The sequence below is a fragment of the Toxorhynchites rutilus genome, chromosome 3 (assembly GCF_029784135.1).
Source record: "Toxorhynchites rutilus septentrionalis strain SRP chromosome 3, ASM2978413v1, whole genome shotgun sequence".
NCBI lineage: Eukaryota > Metazoa > Arthropoda > Insecta > Diptera > Culicidae > Toxorhynchites > Toxorhynchites rutilus.
This window is the reverse complement of record NC_073746.1, coordinates 320467966-320479953: the sequence shown is the minus strand read 5'-3', so window position 1 is coordinate 320479953 and position 11988 is coordinate 320467966. Positions and strand designations below refer to the sequence as shown.

At 41.8% G+C, this 11988-nt stretch overlaps 2 protein-coding genes across 2 annotated transcripts; both read right to left on the bottom strand.

Moving 5' to 3' along the window:
• Positions 1-288: 288 nt before the first annotated feature.
• Positions 289-2797, bottom strand: LOC129774500 (uncharacterized). Its single transcript, XM_055778246.1, has 4 exons — positions 2681-2797; positions 1771-2631; positions 1468-1604; positions 289-1396 (listed from the first exon to the last, which is right to left on the bottom strand). Exons 1-4 carry the CDS (start codon positions 2795-2797, stop codon positions 289-291), a joined length of 2223 nt encoding a protein of 740 aa, XP_055634221.1.
• A 155-nt stretch (positions 2798-2952) lies between these two features.
• Positions 2953-4383, bottom strand: LOC129774499 (uncharacterized). The gene has a single exon (XM_055778245.1). The coding sequence runs from the start codon at positions 4381-4383 to the stop codon at positions 2953-2955; it is 1431 nt and encodes a 476-aa protein (XP_055634220.1).
• Between the last annotated feature and the right edge of the window lie 7605 nt (positions 4384-11988).

Sequence of the window (11988 nt, the reverse complement as noted above, 5' to 3'; positions counted from 1 at the left end):
CTGAAGTTTGCACTGTCACTACCAGTGTGATCCCATCCGCTCCAGGGTGTAGATCCGTGATTCGTGCTGTAGGCCAATGCGTGGGTGGAGAATTTTCGTCACGAAGTATCACCAGCCTACCCTTTTCAATAACAACCGGAGGCTTTAGCCATTTTGTGCGCGGTTGCAGCGATGATAAGTACTCAGAGCTCCATCGTTTCCACACGTCCTGCACGATTTTTTGAACCTGTTGCCAACGGTGGAGTCGGTTGAACGGAATGGATGATAAATCCACGTCCGGAACTGCTTTCAAGGGCGATCCAAGTAGGAAGTGTCCCGGTGTGAGCGGCTGGAGGTCAGACGGATAGGAATGATGGGTCTGGAGTTGAGGCAACCTTCGATTTGGATTAGTAACGTATCCATGTCGTCGTAGTCTAGCTTGTGTTGCCCCAGGACTCGAAAAAGATGCTTCTGAGCTGATGAAATGGCAGATTCCCATAAACCGCCAAAATGAGAGGCCTTCGGCGGATTAAAGTGCCATTTGATGTTGTTGCTGGTGCATTCGATGGCAAATGCTTGTTTGTAGTTGCTGCTGCGTAGGAAATTTCGCAGTTCATTGGAGACGCCAACAAAGTTACGACCGTTGTCGCTGTATATTTCCGAACAAAATCCTCGGCGGGAAGTGAATCGTCGGAATGCTTGCATAAACTTTGCTGTAGTTAGATCCACCACTAATTCGATATGCACAGCTTTAGTGCAAAAGCACACAAAAACTGCTACATAAGCCTTCCTTGCTGCTGATCGTCGGTTAACTGGTCGAAGAAGTAATGGTCCCCAGTAGTCAACTCCCGTTACTGCGAATGGCCGGGATGCTGTTACACGAGTTCGAGGTAAATCGCCCATAAACTGCTCCAGTTTCTTTGGTTGAGCTCTGAAGCAAGCGACGCAGGTGTGGACTACCCTTCTCGCCAAGCTCCCGGCCCCTATGATCCAGTAGCGGTTGCGTAGAAAGGTGATAAGAAGTTGTGGATGTGCATGGAGGTTTCGTTCGTGAAATTGTTTCACCAGGAGAAACGAAAACGGATGGTTTGCTGGCAACAGAATTTGATGCTTGCTGTCAAATGACTGTTGTGCATTGCTCAGTCGACCTCCAATACGAATGACGCCTTCGTCGGACATGAACGGGCTGAACCAACGGAGTCTTGATTTGGTGGAAAGTGGTCGTTTCTCACTTAGTTGTGCCCACTCGAGCGGAAAAGTTTGCTGCTGTATTAGAGCGATGAGAATGCCTTCTGATGCCTTGATCTCTTCTGCTTGGAGGAATGATTCGTTCTTGATGAATTTTTTTCTGGTTGCACGGCGACAGTTTCGAAGAAAGCGCCTACAGTAGGAAGTGATCCGTAGCATGCGTTGATAGCTGGAAAATGTTGCAACAAATTCGTCGATGAATGATGGGTTGTGATGTACGTTGAGAGCTGCTACTTGTACCCTTCTAGTTTCTGGTATGGTATGGTATGAGTTTGGGGAGTGCTGTGTTGTTCGATTGGCCACTGATCAGGTTCCATTTGTATCCAAACCGGCCCACTCCACCACGCGAGAAAGAATATTCGCAGGGTTTTCTTGACCTGCAACATGGTTCCAGCTGCAGTTCTCGGTGGCCAATTGTATCTTCGATACTCTGTTCGCCACAAAGGTCGTCCAGGTTGATGGATTACATTTCAACCAACTGAGTACAGTGGTGGAATCGACCCGTAAAAAAGTCTGCATTTCAAGTTGCAAAGCAACGATTACCTTCTGATGAATTTCTGCTGCTATAAGCGCTCCACACAGCTCAAGTCGCGGAATGCTCTGCTGTTTGAGCGGGGCGACCTTCGACCTGGATGTGAGTAAGGCAATTTTGACCTTGCCGTCTGGATTCGTTGATCGAATGTACGCACATGCGCCATACGCTCTTTCAGATGCATCTGAAAATATATGCAATTGCACATTCCTGGGTGCTGGGCAGCAGATGTGACGATCAATACGTAGTTCGTTCAGCAGAGGCAGCTGATGTTTATATGATCGCCAACGTTCATGAAGGGATAATGGGAGCTCCTTGTCCCAACCCCAGGGCTTACCGTTGTCTTGAAGCATCCAAAGAGACTGCATAAACAGTTTAGCAGTTGTTACCACTGGGCCCACAAGCCCCAGCGGGTCAAATAATCGAGCGATGTAGGATAAAGCAGTTCGTTTCGTAGGTGGTTCATCGTTATGTTCTTCTGGGAGTTGAACCTTGTACCGTAGACGGTCCGTCAGAGGTTCCCAGTGCAGACCAAGTGTTTTGAGGCACTGATCGCGATCAAATTCCAATGTTGGTTGCATAGCTAAATTCTCTACGGGAACATCAGCAACTGCGTTGGGTTCGTTGGATGCCCACTTCCGTAATTGGAATCCACCTCTACTTAGTAGTGTGTCCAACTGTTTCCGGAGGTTGACGGTTTCTTCTATGGAATTTGCTCCGGAGATTAAATCGTCGACGTAGAAGTCGTTAGTCAGAACCTCGGCATCCTCGGGAAATCCATTTCGCTCGTCATCTGCCAGTTGTTTCAACACCCGTGTGGCAAGAAAGGGGGCACAGGCTGTGCCGTATGTCACGGTATTGAGTTCAAATGTCTCAAGGGGGCGTGTTGAAAAGATCGAAAAATAGCTGAGCTCCCAGAACGATATCGATGGGACTGGTTTTGTAAAAAGCAGGATCCGCTAACTGGACTTTTGGAGGAATCTTCCAGGTTGACACATCGAAAGATGATGACGGCAAATCGATGGTCACCTTTGGCATGACTAGAAGTTCTACAGAGGCACTGTAATCACTAACTCTTGAACGGATGTTGGTAAAAACTATGCTGCGCGCCCGTGCAGCAGATTTGCCAATGCCGGAGATCGGTAGATGAACTTTTCGGCGCCGTGCCTTGATCAGCTGAGAGAACGATTCTGTTACGAGCATTCGCTGCCAGAGTCGAGCAGAACTCTGGCTGGATGTTCTCGCCCGTTGTCATCGACAACAAGTATGACTGCAGTAGCGAGCAAGACTAATTTTGGTCGCTCTTCAGCAGAAGCGTGACTGGCTATTTCCGTGATCGCTGCCGAAACCGATGGCGATGATTGTTGATCGTTTGCGGGCTGAGTAGATTTGTCCTTGGGCGGAGATGATTCCGAGCTCGCCTTGAATGAACTGGATCCTGACAGCAGAGAGCAGAGTTGTGTGTGGTGATGACCTCTGCATTTTCGGCATGTGCTCGAAGACGAACAGTCTCTTGCATGATGGCCCTTACGCAGGCAGTTCCTACACAGCTGATGCCGGCGAACCTCCTTTTCCTTATCGTCGAGTGACATTTTGGAAAACGTAGCGCACATGTACAATGGATGATTGTCGGAGCACACTAAGCACTTTCTAACATTGGTCTGGGCTGCTCCGTGGCTGGCGACTGGCCGTGAAACCGGTTTCTTTGTATGATTTGCTGTTGAAGATTCCGGAGATTTACCGATCGTTTGCAGAACGGTAACGCGACGCTGGATAAAGACTGTGAGATCCTGAAACGTGACAACGTCCTTGGTGGAGCAATACTCTTCCCAATCTCTCCGTGTAGTCGCGTCGAGTCGAATGCTCAACATTCGAATGAGCATAAGATCCCAATATTCCGTCTTCTCACCGAGTTTCTTGAGTATTTTCACGGTGGCTTCGAAGTTTTCTACCAAAGAGTGAAGTTCAGTCGCTGATTCCCGTTTAATCGATGGAAATTCAAAGAGCGAGTCTATGTACGATTGTTTCAGCCTGGTGGTGTTCTGATAGTGGTCTAGCAGGAGATTCCAAGCTACCATGTAGTTGTTGGCCGAAATCGCGATCGTCTGTACCAATTTCAGAGCTTCCCCGGTGAGCGAAGAACGCAGATAATAAAACTTTTGTATGTTTGAAAGCTCGTGAGATGAATGAACCAGAGAGATGAACAAGTCGTGGAAATTAAGCCAGCGGTCGAGGGCACCATCAAACACAGGTAGTTTAATATCTGGCAGACGCACGTGGGACGTAGAGAAGGTTTGCAGATGTGATTGAGTACTCGGAGACGGAGGCGTAGATGCTACTTTATTCACCGATAGAAGGAACCCTTTTGCTTTGAAGTATGCGGTCTCGAAGGCGATACGGTCCTTCAAATGAGCCTCAATGTGACTATCATCCAGCGTCTCTAGCTCTCCTTGGACTGTGTTAAAATCATTCCAAATCGTTATGAGGTGTTCTAACCTCACGGGGACTTCGTGGCAATCGGTGTCTTCCTTAAATCCCTCTACAAAATGCACGGCGAGTTCGAACGATGTGATAAGGCTCTTCTGCCTTGCTTTCAGGGTCTTGATGCGACGCTCGGTGGACATTCTGACGAAAAACGACGACGATGACGATAGTAATCTGCAAAGCACAAGACCGCGTAGCCCGAGGGGGAAAGGTTATGGTGATTGGAATTATAATTACCTTGTAAAGGCAATGTAAGTGCCTTGTATTGTATAAAATTCAAGCGATGTAACGAGAAGCCGCAGAGCGATGTACTACAGTGACCAGGTTCCAGTAGAAAGTCGAGAAGCGATGACGAAGTGGTAGTTCCTTACCAGTATAGACACGTGGTTCGAATCACAGAGCAGGATACCGATGATGTCCAAACCAGATATAGATGGATAACCGGAGTTCGACGGATATCCGGCTCGAAGGACCAATAGCGATAGCAGAGCGGGAGCAGCGGAGCGGGAACAACGAAGCGGGAACAACGGAGTGGTCACCAGGTAAGTAACCCTTTTTCCACTTTCTGCGGACACCAAGGCGGCAATGGTAGGAGATAGTAGCACTACGCGATAACTATCCGGTAAGTAAATTCACTTCATTACTTTCTAATTCACTTTATTAAAAATAATCAAAATAATTCAAAGGTTGACGTCTTCAGCCGTCAGAGAGGTAAAGGAGTCGGATGAGTCGTCTCGAAGGCCTTTTTATATTGAGTTCAACGGAAGCGTTATGGTCTCCATGACGTTTAGTATGGCCTCCGTCAGACTTGTCATTTGACATGTTCATCGATTTCGATGAACAAGGGATTGTATTCGATGTGCGAGGAAAGCTAACGTACAGATGTTGCAGTTATCTGCTCCAGGCATCGAACACATACATCGAGCTTCTTTTTTTTCAAATTTTATTGGCAGCTTGAGATGCATTTTTGCCTTTGTCATAGTAGTACTGTAAAATATGTCGGATTTTCTTTTATTTTGCTCCATATTTGCGACACTATAACTCACGAACGACTTAACCAAACAAAACACTGTCAATGACTATATAAATACCTTTCCAACAAGCTATAGTATGACTCGATACAATGAATACAACTAGAACTACGCGCTTACAACGACACCTCGCGGAAATACCGCAGGACTTTTTTGACAGCCTAATATATTGATATACCGTTCTGAATCATATTTCGGACGCTTAAGGCATATGATGCAGAAAATAGATCTCAACTTCATGCACAGGTATTATTTGGTTGATATTTTTGACAAATTAGTTCAATATGCTTTTAAGCTTTCTACTTTGGTACCTATTTGATTGAAAACATAAAAAAAAATCATCGAATAACATGCTTTTCAAATCAAGCGAATAAAAATCAAACTTCGGACACCATTTATAAAATAATCAAATTTGGGACACTTTATTTTGTAATTTTTTGAACGAAAATAACATTACACTTCATTATATTTTATAATCAACTACGAAACACTTACCAAGCATTCACAGTAACCTGATAACGATGATGAGAACTAATGAAACACGAGAGAAATTTAAATATTGATGAAGGGGTGAATTCTACGTGCTCACGCTAAGCAAACGTCAAACACAAACGATAATGAGTGGATTTTGGATTTTGGATGGGTTTTCTCCTACTATGTAATAATTCAAATATAATTCTCTAGTGAAGTGATAGTGAAACCAAGAAAATATTCTAAAGAAGCAATTGTGATATTAATTTTATAGTTATATCATCAGTGCATTAAGCATTTCAAGATATTAGAACAAAGTGTCCGAAATATGATGTTTTCCGAAATATAATTCAGAACGGTACACTATGAATCGTTATATGGTGCATTTCACGATAAAAGATAATGAGATATGTGGAAAACTGCCCTCTGTGGCTCTGGATTAGATGACTGATGCGTTCTGTATGAATAAAATAATGTGTGTAAAAATGTATGTATGGCGGATGAAGAATAGTTTCTCTATTGCCATTTTCGTTCCAACCCAACGAATTGCGTCAACGTGAAATTCAATTGGACTTTTCCCAGCTAAACTGTTTCATAAAATATATCATTTTCTCCAATAGATTGTTCTGGATTGTTCTGTTCTGGAATCTCGTAGATACATCAGGAAATGGCTGAACAAAAAGAGCTTTTCCAATATTTCCCCTAAAGACGTATTCCTACGTCAAAAACTGGAATCCTGCTAAAAGAAAACAGAGTTTTCATAATAGTATTATTTTCATAGTCTAATTTTCTGTGGGTTTCATAAAAAATTCCTTTATGTGAAACGTGCCAAATCCAAATTTTGCAGAAACGTGCACACATCCATTGTTGCAATTTGCGGCCATCACTCAGCAGCTGTCGGTTCATTTTTCCGCCCCGACTATTCATTCACACGCATCCTAATTGAAAAGCACCCCCAATGAACCCAAATACCTCGCATAAATTACACCACCTTGTGTAGGTTATCCTTGCCGGGTTCGAATTAGCGAAGAAAGCCGAGGAAGCCGTTTGTTATTATGCATGACGCCGAGCATAGGTAATTCCACGGTTCCTGACTCAACTCGCTCCTCGCTGATCGTTATGGTAACAACATTGTCGTTTCCATCGTCGGCGCTTGCTTTAATGATGACACGTGAACGTCACGTTCACATGCCTGAGTCAGTTCGGTATACGTTATACATACACACGTACAGCTTTTCATACACAAACACACGAAAGTGCGCGAGAAATTCCCATCGACGTCAGGTGGCATGGAAATTTAGCGCCCTCCGCGTGATTCGCTGTGACATAACCTCATACTTTTGAACCACCCACCGACCCTCTCGCGCGGTATCAGTCGCCCGGTAAAGGAGAAAGAACAACATCATCAGAAGAGAAAACTTTTGTGTATTTTGTGGCGAACGTTCCCGCTTCTTGTGGTGGAAAGTCGTTGACGTAAAATCGGTCGGAGCATTCGCTTGTTCCGGCGGCGGCGGCGGTAGCGGCTGTCGTGCCGAATGAACCGTGGGACTCGCGAGGCTTCCGACATTGAACATGCAGATCGGTACAGTATGAAACTTTAACACCCGACAGGTCTTGAGCTCTGGCAGGGTGGTATTATGTGTACACGACAGTTCCCTTGGAGTCGTTTTTATGGCGAATAAATGATGCAACTACGGCTGGTACGGCGTGGCCACGGATCCCCGCTGAGTGGTGAGATAGCTAAGCGGATGTGGTTTAAGGATAAATTTAGCGATAGTGTCGCAAAATGCGCACACGGCAGATGAATGGTGGAGAAACATTCCTTGGGGTTGCTTGCTTGTGGCTTTTCGAAAGATGCTCAGATGCAGAGCGGTGGTGGTTTTTATCGAAATAAATGGCGAAACTGTGTATTCTGTCGTTTTTATAAAACAACAATAGCTTTATGCGTGACTAGTATAATCTGAGATACTAAAGGAAGGGGTTTTCTGTTTTGTATCATGAACGTTATGCTCGGATTTAGAATTGAACACCTACATTGATCGTTGTTGTGGCTAGGAAGCATAGACCAGCAAAACCAAAGCTTCAACTTTTGGGTAAACCGATCACTCATGCTATGTCATTCAAGTATCTTGGGGTCTGGTTCGACTCCAAATGTACTTGGGGGGCCCATATTAGGTATCTGAGTAAAAAATGCCAACAAAGAATAAACTTTCTCCGTACAATTACCGGCACCTGGTGGGGAGCCCATCCCGAAGATCTTATAATGTTGTATCGAACAACTATTCTCTCAGTGATGGAGTATGGCAGTTTCTGTTTTCAATCAGCTGCCAAAACACACCTCATTAAACTCGAGCGAATTCAGTATCTTTGTCTCCGTATTGCGTTGGGATGTATGCCCTCAACGCATTCCATGAGCCTCGAGGTTTTGGCAGGCGTACTCCCACTAAAAGATCGCTTCAATTTATTATCTCTTCGGTTCCTCATCCGGTGTAAGGTTATGAACCCATTGGTGATCGGAAATTTTGAGCAGCTGATCGAGCTAAATTCTCACTCTGGATTCATGACTTCATATCATGAATTCATCTCCATGCAGGTTGATCCTTCTTCGTATATTCCCAACCGTGTTTGTTTTCCTGACTACATCAATTCCTCTGTACATTTTGATCTGTCCATGAAGCAAGATATCCATGAATATTCAGATTATCAACGATCGAGGATCGCTCCAACGATCTTCGATGCAAAGTATGGGGGTATCAATTGTGATAATATGTACTTTACTGATGGGTCCCCTATAAACAAGTTCACAGGATTTGGAGTGTTCAACGAATTTTTTAGCACCTCACACAGTCTTCAGAATCCTTGCTCAGTGTATATTGCTGAATTGGCAGCAATTCATTGGGCGCTGGACAGCGTCGCCTCACGACCTGTTGAGCACTATTACATTGTAACGGATAGTCTTAGCTCTGTCGAAGCTATCCTTTCAGTGAGGCCGGAAAAGCACTCGCCGTACTTCCTTGAGAGAATACGAGAAATTTTGAGTGCTTTATCCAGACGCTGTTATGTCATTACCTTTGTCTGGGTCCCTTCACATTGCTCAATTCCGGGTAATGAGAGGGCTGACTCATTAGCAAAGGTAGGTGCGATTGAGGGCGACATTTATCAGCGTCAAATCGCCTTCAATGAATTTTATTCTTTAGTCCGTAAAAATACCATCGCTAATTGGCAACGCAACTGGAATGAAGATGAATTGGGCCGGTGGTTTCACTCAATTTCCCCTAAGGTTAGCCTCAAACCGTGGTTCAAAAGTCTGGACTTGAGTCGGGACTTTATTCGCACCTTCTCCCGACTCATGTCCAATCACTGTTCGTTAGATGCGCTACTCCTTCGTTTCAATCTTGCCAGTAGCAATCTCTGTGTTTGTGGCCAAGGTTACCACGACATCGAGCACGTTGTTTGGTCGTGCGAGGTGTATCTTATTGCCAGATCGAATTTAGAAAACTCCCTTCGGACCCGAGGTAGACAGCCCAATGTACCGGTGAGAGATGTGTTGGCTCGGTTAGACCTCGATTACATGTCCCTAATATATGTTTTCCTTAAAACTATCGATCTTCGTGTGTGATTGTCCGTACACCCTTATCCTCTCCTTTTTTTTCCTTCGCGAGCGACTGTTTCCCTTCTGACTAACTATAGAATAAGCTGAAATGTATATACATAATAGATATAATAATAGATTTAAGAATTGAGTATGATGAGCGTGAGTGTGAATGCGAGTGTGAACATTGTACAATATCCTTATATCCCCTCCTTTTCCAAAAGAAACTATGTCACCCTTCTAATCTCGAGTCGACCGCGAGTAATCGGTTTCCTACTTTATTAACCCTAGATTTAAGGAAACATGTTGATATATACTAATAAAAGTATAGCTAAGAGTTCGGCTCCTTTCAACCTATGTAACTGAGCCTGTAAAAATAAATGACTTAAATAAAAAAAAATTGATCGTTGTTAAGGCTTGTAAGTAAGTTTAAATTCATTATTTACAAATGAGAGACTGGAAAGCAGCCCCGTCCTATGCGGCCATGTTTTTGATGGCAACATCTGGAGAACAAAACAACTGAGATGTATGCGGTTTTGAATTCGGTTTGAACCCTACTGACAGCTGTGTCAGCTGAGATGCAAACACTTTTATCAGAGAAGAGAAGTGGAACATGAGAGAAAAAAGTGGCAACGATTTGTGGCAAGAAAATGTAAACAGTGAAAAAATTGACAGATGGTTTACGCTCTAAAAATTGAACATAATGTTAAGATGTCTCTAAAACGGTGGGGTGGGAGGTACGTGTATAATGTTATTAATGTTAGTATCCTCATGATAAACACGTCGAATGGGATAGAAAGTGCTGTGGACAAATATTATAATGCTTTTTATCGGTTTATGTATAATGTCGTTAATATTTGCATTATCAAAATAAACCCATATGTATTGTAATCATAACTTGCTCTGCTATTCATAACAACATTTATGGTCGTATTCCACCAATGATGACAAATGTGTAATTTACGATCGAAGCTTCGCCATAAAAACTGGACATTGAATAAAAAATTTAAATGTGGTAAGAGAATCAGTTGAAATTAAAAAACAACATAAAAATATGATGAATTTTATTTTTTTCAGTTTCGATCACACTCCGTAAAAAGCCATTTTTATTTTTTTTAAATACCCTCTGTTGGTTATTGTATCTAGAATTTACAAGGTAATGAAACGTTAACACCAATTAGTTTCTAGTAATCAGCCGGGGAAATTAACACCAAACTATATTTTTTTAGTGTTACAGGTCGGACTCGATTATATATAGTCGACCATTTTTTTCAACAATTATTTTCAAATCCTGTACATAATCGAATCTCAAGAAAACAATTTTTTCATTAATGTATGAATGTCAAACATTGATATTAAAATAGCTTTTTTGTGATTCGATTATGTATTGGATTCGAAAATTAACGCTGAAAGTGAAATTGCGATTATTTATAATCGAGTCCGACCTGTATATATATTCCATGCCAAACCGATATAGTGGTTCTCATAATTTTGTGTAAATTGGTAGTTTTGTTCCTTATCGCAAAATATTAGATCCCATTCCATTTTAGGGTAGTTCGAAAAATCTAGTTTTTCCCTTTTTTTCCAAAAATAACTTTTTCAAAAATTCATATCATTTGAACTTCTAAACCGATTCAGATGATCGACATATCAAATTGGCCAGTGAGCTAGTCTTTTTTGAAAAATTAATAACACCGGCAAAAAAAAATGTTTTCTTAATTATTGACCGTATTTGATATTTATATTTTTCATCGTCCAAGGGCGCTATATTTCTTGAAAGCTGAGAATTTTTTAGATAACATATCCAAAAATGTGTTCTTCATTTTTAAATTGATTCTTCAAATTTAACCGATGGTTCAAAAAATCATATTTCTGCTGTTTTCCAAAAATTAGGTTTTTTCAAAAATTCATAACTTTTGATCTACTGAACCGATTCAGATAATCGACATAGTTAATTGAAGTCAATAATTTCACACTTGCAAAAAAAGGGAATTCTATTCGCATATATATAGTCTAGTCGCATAGGATGATCGAAAGAAGCTTAAAAACATGTAAACTTTGAAAAATCATAACTCAAGAACGAAGAAGAACACATCTCTGATTTTTTAATTTGTTGAGTAAAAAATCCTCAGATTTCAAGAGAAAATATAAAAAATATAGCGCCCTTTGTCCCGAAACCATGCAAACTATAAAAAAAAAACAGATACAATTATTAATCACGAAAACAAAATTCATTTTTTTCGCAAGTGCAATGTTTTTCCAACAAATTCTAGCTCATTAGCTTCAATTTGATATATTGATCATCTCGGTTAAAATTATAACTCAAAAAAGAAAAAAGAACACATCCGATTTTGAGTAAAAAATGTAAAAGTCTAAAAAATCCTCAGTTTTCAAGAAAAAATATAGAAAATTATAGCGCCGTTGGTCCCGAAGCCATATAAACAATAAAAAATGGATACAATCAATAATTACAAAAAAAAATCAAATTTCTTGCATGTTTGATATTTTTCCAAAAAAGACTAGCTAATTAAGTTCAATTTGATGTATCGATCATCTGAATCGGCTTAGTGGTTCAAAAGTTATGAGTTTTTGATAAAAGTCATTTTCGCGAAAAGTGAAAAAATCGAATCACCAAAAAAAAAAATACAGGT

Excerpts from the sequence above, each read along its gene's own strand:
- LOC129774500 (XM_055778246.1), bottom strand. The coding sequence starts at position 2,797 with ATGCCAAAGGTGACCATCGATTTGCCGTCATCATCTTTCGATGTGTCA. Across the intron at positions 1,605-1,770 it reads CAGCAGAAATTCATCAGAAG|GTCAAGAAAACCCTGCGAAT; the intron begins GTAATCGTTGCT and ends ACCATGTTGCAG. Across the intron at positions 1,397-1,467 it reads CCATACCAGAAACTAGAAGG|CTATCAACGCATGCTACGGA; the intron begins GTACAAGTAGCA and ends AACATTTTCCAG.
- LOC129774499 (XM_055778245.1), bottom strand. The coding sequence starts at position 4,383 with ATGTCCACCGAGCGTCGCATCAAGACCCTGAAAGCAAGGCAGAAGAGC.